The sequence below is a fragment of the Corvus kubaryi genome, unplaced genomic scaffold, assembly GCF_017639235.1.
Source record: "Corvus kubaryi isolate FWS band 111438036 unplaced genomic scaffold, C.kubaryi_AGA036_p1.0 65188, whole genome shotgun sequence".
NCBI lineage: Eukaryota > Metazoa > Chordata > Aves > Passeriformes > Corvidae > Corvus > Corvus kubaryi.
In genome coordinates, this window is record NW_024581825.1 from 81,705 (window position 1) to 88,893 (window position 7,189).

A 7,189-nucleotide genomic window follows, 5' to 3' on the forward strand; every position below is an offset into this window, starting at 1 on the left:
GTGCTGCCATCTGGTTTTGCCTCTCCTAGATTGATGCCAAGAAGGAGCAATTAGCTGATGCCAGGAGGGAACTGAAAAGCGCCAAAGCTGATGCCAAGGTCCGGAGGGATGAGAAGTCTAAAAAGTAAGGCTGGTGTTACTGGGCTGTGCAATGGTCCCAGAAGGGGTCCTTAACCCTGTATTCCACTCTCCTGGCCTGTGATTTGGGAAGGCTTTCTTTTGTCCTTTTCATTCTGTGCCTGAAGAAATGGTCACCCACGGGGTGGTGTGACCTTGCGGTTCCTGACGTGGTCACTCGTGCCCAGCCCTGGGAGCTGAGCACCCACCAGTGCTCACCCACCCCGCTGCTGCCCAGGACCAGCAGAGGGGTGGATCCAGTGTGCAGCATTGCTCTTTGTGGGGAGCCAGGGCTCACACAATTAATTACTGCACAGGCACCTCCCTGAGTTCCGCGCTCCCCGTCGGAAGCCCACGGCACAGACGATGTGCTGGGCTCCGTGTGGGCTCTGCAGAGCAGCCACGGGGGAGCTGAGTTACAGGAGCTCTGAAAGCAGGATCACAGCATGACTTACTGAGGGATAGATGGGCTGGTGTGGGAGTGGGTGTAGCATCAGAACAGTTCAGGCTGTTGCTTCCAACCCTTTAAAACAAAACTGCTGCTTAAGATTCCTGCTCTGCCTCTTGGAAAATGTCAGTTCTTAATTGCATGTGCTGAGTGTGTTGTGTCACCATCTGTGCTGACACAGCTGCCCTGTGTGGCTGGTGGCATTGCTTACCTTGAGCAGAGTCCCTTTGGGTTCCCACAGTGCTGGCAGGGCATTAGGAATTCAGTGCTGTGTTCTTTGCCACCCCAGGACAGTGGAGAGCAAGAAGAAAGCAGTGCAGAGGATCGAGGAGCAACTGATGAAGCTGGAGGTTCAGGCTACAGATAGGGAGGAGAACAAGCAGATCGCTTTGGGCACCTCCAAACTCAACTATCTGGATCCCAGGATCTCTGTTGCTTGGTAAGCACCTGCCTGAGATGTGCTGGGGTGATCCACCCCACCCCTTCACCTCTGTCTTGTCCCCACACATAGCAACAAGGGCAGGGTCTCTGGCCTTCCTTTTATCCCAAACTCTAACAGCATCTCCTCTCCTGCAGGTGTAAGAAGTGGGGAATTCCTATAGAGAAGATTTATAACAAAACCCAACGAGAGAAATTTGCCTGGGCTATCGACATGGCAGAGGAAGACTATGAGTTTTAACCTGTTTTTATTGAGCTGAATTTTATGGGAAAAGGGAGTAGCCTGGTTTTTAGGGAGATTGATAAACTGTGAGCCTTACTTGTCCTTGGATGCTGGGGAAGGGGGAGGAAAGGGGCAAGTGAGCATCAGATAAAACAACAGCCAATAACTTGCAGAAAGCATAACCTGGAAATATCCTAAAGGAGCTGAGCCAGTTGTCCTATGGACAACTTATTTAAAAATGTTTCAGAGATCCAAATTCTAGCTGTCTGGTTTGTGTGGTTTTTCTCTTGAGGCAGGGCAAGTGGATGGGGATTTGTCAACCTTCCGCCAGGCAAATTCACCATCACACTGAGAGCGTGGGAATCTTTAGCTACTGTATACAAAATCCAATTATATTGGTGCGTTTTTACAGTTAGGGTTTTGCAATAACTTCTATATTTTAATAGAAAATGGACTCCTTAACCCCTGCCCTTCCCCTCCCCCTCCCGCCCCATTTCAGAATTTAACAAATAAACGAAATTTAAGGAACCCAACGCACCTGTTACAGCTATCACTATAGTCATGGAAATACCCAAATCTTTTTCAATTTGTCACTTGAAACAGTTGTGGCATTGGAACATGAATTTACAAATATCCACCACATTTGTTCAGAGCAAATCATGATGGGAAATCGGCCTCCTGACTTGAGTGTTCCTATTTTAAATGTGAATTTTTCTTTCTTTTTAATTATTTTAAAATATTTAAACAGTTTTCTTTCTTTATGATCTTAAAGATCATGTAGGTTTGGGGAGCGGGTGGGGGGAGGGGGCCGTGTGATGGGAAGATGTGTGTGGAATTTGAGGACAAGTGAAATTGGAAACAAATGACATTCCCATCACCCTTTGTTCTGAACATGCTCTGTACACTTCCAAGAATTATCTACTTTTTAGGTTTGTCAGACTGTTTTACCTTTTTTCCCCCCCCTTTTTTTCTAAGCCCCACTCCCCTCTTTTACTTGAAAGATTTTATTGTGTAAAAAGAAGTTTCACAGGTCAATAAATTTCGAGGGAAATGAGCATTGGTCCAAAAAGGAAAATAATCAAGATTTTAGGGCTTTTATTTTTTTCTTTTGTAATTGTGTAAAAAAATTTTAAAAATTAAAAAGCAGAATTTTAATGTGAAACCTTTTTTTGCTATAATCATTAGTCTTAGAGGCATTGTTAGCGTAGTGTGTGTGCAAGACCATTTCCTGCAGCCTTTCCTCAACAAGTATCTTCTATTTTTATCATGAATTCCCTTTTAATCAACTGTAGGTTATTTAAAATAAATTCCTACAACTTAGCTGAGTGTTGGTGTCTCTGTGTTCTTTCACCTCCAGCCCTGGACATGAGTGAGGCCCCTGTGGTCGCTGGGCTGAGGGAGATGGTGGGGTGCAATTTCTGTTCCCAGCAGGAATTCCCTGAAGGATGTGGCCCATCCCTGCCTTGCTGTGGTTGTGCTGCACCCTCTCTGGTGGTCACTGTGGGTTTCCATGCAGGTGCAGCTCAGCATCAGTTTGCTTTGTCCTGGGAAAAAGCAGAGAGCAGGAGCAGGCGGAGGCAGTGACACCGGAGCTGCTCTTCCTGGCCTGGTTTCTCTGCTGCCTTTTATTGACCCCCAGCCCCCTTACACAGAGGAGAAGGGAGGGAGAGCAGCTCCTTCCCCTTCATGGCTGGGAAGGGCAGGAGGCTGGGCAAGGACACAGGTGATGAGACTGATGGATGCATTCTCCTCCCTGGCACTGGGAGCAGCCCTGGCCTGGTGTTGTTGGGGGCTGTGAAGCAGACACAGGCCCTGGCTGCTCTGCAAGCACCTCCCTGTGACCCCAGAGCTCTGGTGGGCTCCCAGACCCCCGAGGGCAGCTGTGGGGTCAGGCTCAGCCAGCTGAGGAGCCTCTGGGCAGCCAGCCCCGAGCAGGGCTTCCTGCTGCCTGCTGTGATCTTCCAGGCACTTTGTTGTGGCTGCACAAACTTGGAGCTTGGCAGGAGTTGCCGTTTGCTCTCTGGGGCATTTCCAAGGTGCAGCAGCGAAAATGCCAGCAGAGAGGGAAAAGGGCTCATTGTGCTCCCGACCTGCCCGTGCCTGAACAATGCAGCCTGTAAAAATATCCTTTCTATTTATACAGCCCTCCTTCCCGCCTGCAGCCCTGGCCCAGTTATCCCGTATCTTACAAATTCCCATCTCTTACACCACTGAACAGGGAATTGTTGAGTGCAGTGGGGAGGGATGTACTCCCACAGAGGGGATCCCCCACCCCAGCATCGCTGCTGGCAGATCCACCTTCTCCCTGGGCATGGTGGGGTGCTCTGGCTAGGCTGGGAGATCCGTGCTCTGCCTGGAAGTGCAAGGCCAGGCTGATGTCCGAGGTTGGAGGGTGCTGTGCCTCTGTGTCAGTGAGAAGGAGAAGGATGGTGGTGCAAAACCAGCCCCTGAAAATGCACCCAGCACTGGGGAGCACAGGCTCTGTCCCGGGCAGGGAGCTCAGGAGGGTTTAATCTGTGGTTTTGCCTGTGGCACAGCAAGGTGAGGACCACACACCCCACACTTTCCATAGAGAATTCCCAGACCCCACTGACTCACTGTGCAAACAAGAGAGATGGCCACAAACGCGCCACATCCTGTCCTGCATCCCACCGCTGCCACGCCTGTGCTCGCCTGCCCCAGTGCCACCACCCCACTTTGGCTTTCCAGTCCCACAACGGGGCCTGTGTTTGGCAGCCAGGGAAACTGAAGCACCAGTGTCATGACCGGTGGAGAGGGCAAAATGTATGTAGGTTTGAACCAGATCTTGTGCATCGCAAGCCCATGGCCAGGGCCTGGCTGCCAAGGGGAGGTGCAAACCCTGCAGGATGCAGCCCCATCCCCCTTGAAGTCTTACAGGATTCCAGAGCTGAAAATTGAAACCAGGTGAATTCGATATTAAAAATGTGTGCGCTCCCCGCGCAGCACTGAGGAGTGGGGACAGGGACCCCGGAGCTGCCGTGGGTTTCTCACCAGCTGCTTGTTGTCATCCAGAGGGACCCTGCAGTGCGTGGAAGGGGCAGAGGCTGCGGGGGGAGGCAGCCCGCGGGCACGGCTTTGCCCGGCTCCTCGGCACGCGGCCGGCACCGCGCCAGCATCCGCGGCAGCTCCGCAGCCCCGGGCGGCTCTGCTTTCCATCCCCGGCACGGCGCTGCTTTCCATCCCCGGCACGGCGCTGCTTTCCATCCCCGGCACGGCGCTGCGCTGTGTCTGCCAACACCCGCCCGGGCAGCAGGCAGCTCCGCGCCGCCTTCCCTCAGGGCTCTCCGGATCCTGCTCCCCGCAGCACCAGGGGAGCTCTTCTGCCCTGGTGATTTTCTCAGCCCGTGGGCTGCTGGTGTCTTTACCCACCCCAGGCAGCGCAGAGCGGGCAGGAATGGATAAATAACCCGGAGAGGGGCATCTCTCCCGGGGATTGCACCACTCGTTCGGATGAGGATTGGGCACCTTGTCTCAATGCGTGATTCCCGGGGCAGGAGGGGGATGATCCCATCCGTTCCCAGACAGTGGTGTCAGAGGGATGCTGGGCTGCAGGGACCCCTCACACTTGTCTGTAGCGTGGCCTCAAGAGTGCTGTGTCCCTGGATTTTGCTCCCCAGACCTCGAGCATGCCTGGGGCTGTCCTTAAGCCCGAGGTCACCTGGCCTTTCCTGGTGGGAGGATGCAGCTGCTCCATGAATCCTGCAGGATATGGGGGATGGCATCCCGTGTTTCGGAACTGTGAAGGGGGAGGTGCTGGGGCCACTCAGAGGGGAAAATCCCCCTTTTCCCAGAGGTGTTTGCAAGGGCAGACTGCAGAACCCCCAGGCTTCCACAGCCACGTGATGAGCACAACCCAGGGAATTTCTTCAAAAGCAAAACAGGAATATAATGGAAGGGTGGGGGTGATTATTCGCAGCCTGGCTGGTACAGGAGCTGGGACCACCAAATGGGGCTGTCAGGCAGCAGGCACACAAAGGCTGTCAAATTTCCTGTGCTGTCAAATTAAACAGTGAAAATCCTTGGCGTGCAGCATCTTAGACAGAGAGTCATAATGCAGGGCTGAAAGGTGATCACTCAAACTTGGAAAATAAAAAATATCCATTGCAAACAGCTCATTGTAAACCACATCCTCCTCGTGCTGGCCCCAGCCACCCTGAGCTCCAGAGCTGAGGACACACCTTGCCAGGTGCTCTCCATCAGCACAAACAGGCAGTGTTTGGGAGAGAGGAGGTCACCTTTCCTGCTTCTTCGATGGCCACACTCCCCAGGTTTTGCCCGCCCTCAAAAACAAGGGTGTGCCCATAATGCTCAGCTATTTTAAGACCACTGGGAGCCGGCTGCTTCCTGCCGGTCCCAAGCAAGGCCATTACACAAGCCAGGAGCAACTTCCCCGGCGGCCACGGCAGCTCACCCCAGAGAGAATGAGGCCCAGAGTGCTGTGCCAACGCCAAGGACAGGCTCCAATGGCACTGGCTCAGCCGAGCACATCCCCAGCATCCTTACAGTGCTGTCGTACACTGCCCATTTCCACTGGGGCAGGTTTGGGCTCTTACTCCAGTGTGCCTGTCCTTGCCCGTTTGATGCCCAGATGCTGGGTGGGATCCTAAACAACCGCCTAGGGCTCCTACTGTGTGTGCTGGGGAATGTCCCTTTGAAGGCAGATGAAGCAGTAGGACAGAGGGACATGCTCACATGTGGGATCCACTCAGGGATGGGCCCCTCACTTAGACTGTGATGTCCTTCCCAGTCCCAGCCATGAGCTGGGGGGGTGAGATAAGGACTGCTGAGCACAGGCTGCCTTGCCATGGGCCTGTGGACACGTGCGTATGTATGTGTGTGTATTCACAGAATCATTAAGTTTGGAAGAAAGGAAAAAATCACAGGATCATTGAAGTTGGAAAAGTCCTCTGAAATCATCAAGTCCAACAATTAACCCATATTTTCACATCCATCCATCCATCCATACACACCCCCACATATATATATATATGTGCATTTATAGGCTGTACATTGCCTCCAACCTGTCCCTTTCCCTGCTCTCCTGCAGCAGAGATGTGCTCAACTTGGGCAGACTGTCACTGGCCAGGTTGGGGGACACACTGGCCACTGGACCCAGGACATTGTGCCCAGCCTGAGACAGCCTGAGCACCCAGTGTGTCCTGGCGTGCCCTGATGGAGAGGAGGGCATGGGGAAGAAGATCAGTGGCACACAGAAAGGGAAATTGCAGGCTTTAACCACATGAATGGAGCAAACTGCACTGAAACGCATCCCAATTCAACCACTTATCCCCTCGCTAACCCTGCTTTTGTGTGGTCTCTAACCCTGTTTTTTTGTGGGGCCGGAGAGCAGCTGGAGAGCTTCCAGTGACCCCCGGCTCCCTACACGTCCCCCAGGGGCAGGATGCCACAGGCCACCCTGCAAGCCCCATCCTGCTTTCCATGCCAGCACAGATCCAGCTGGGATCTGTGTGGCAGAAACAACAAATGCAGACCTGGCTTCATCAGGGATCCACACCATGGTGCCAGCGGCAGCCACACGGAGGGGTCTGTCCCCAGGAAAAGCCACCGTGGGATGCAGTGTCGGGACCCCACATGTGCCACGCCAGGATCCCACGCAAACCCTGCTGTGGGTGCCGGGGCCCCGAGGTGTCCTGTGCTGTGGGGTGTGTGGCACATGGGGTACCTATGGGGCGCAGGGTGGTCTCCCAGGCGTTCCATGGGGTGCAGAGTCCCCCGCTCCCCCAGGCGTGCCGTGGTGTGGAGGGTCGCGCGGTGCCCAGGCGGGCTGGGTGGCCTGTGGCACTGGCATCCCGCACCACGCCAGGGCTCCGCCTGCCCCGCTGCCCCGCGGGCCGCTCGGTGGGGATGCTCCGGCCCCCGAGCCCCCCGGCCGGCAGCACCGGGGTGCGTGTCCCCCCGCGGGGATGCTCCGGCCCCCGAAC

At 54.3% G+C, this 7,189-nt stretch overlaps 1 protein-coding gene across 1 annotated transcript in view; it reads left to right on the forward strand.

The window, feature by feature from the left end:
- LOC121673098 (DNA topoisomerase 1) overlaps positions 1–2,546 on the forward strand; it is a 66,678-nt gene extending 64,132 nt beyond the window's left edge. The window contains exons 19-21 of the mRNA XM_042046148.1: positions 30–124; positions 855–1,004; positions 1,142–2,546. Coding sequence (XP_041902082.1) covers positions 30–124; positions 855–1,004; positions 1,142–1,244 — 348 coding nt within the window. The 3' untranslated portion in view covers positions 1,245–2,546. The remainder of the gene's footprint in view (positions 1–29; positions 125–854; positions 1,005–1,141) is intronic.
- The last annotated feature ends 4,643 nt before the right edge of the window (positions 2,547–7,189 follow it).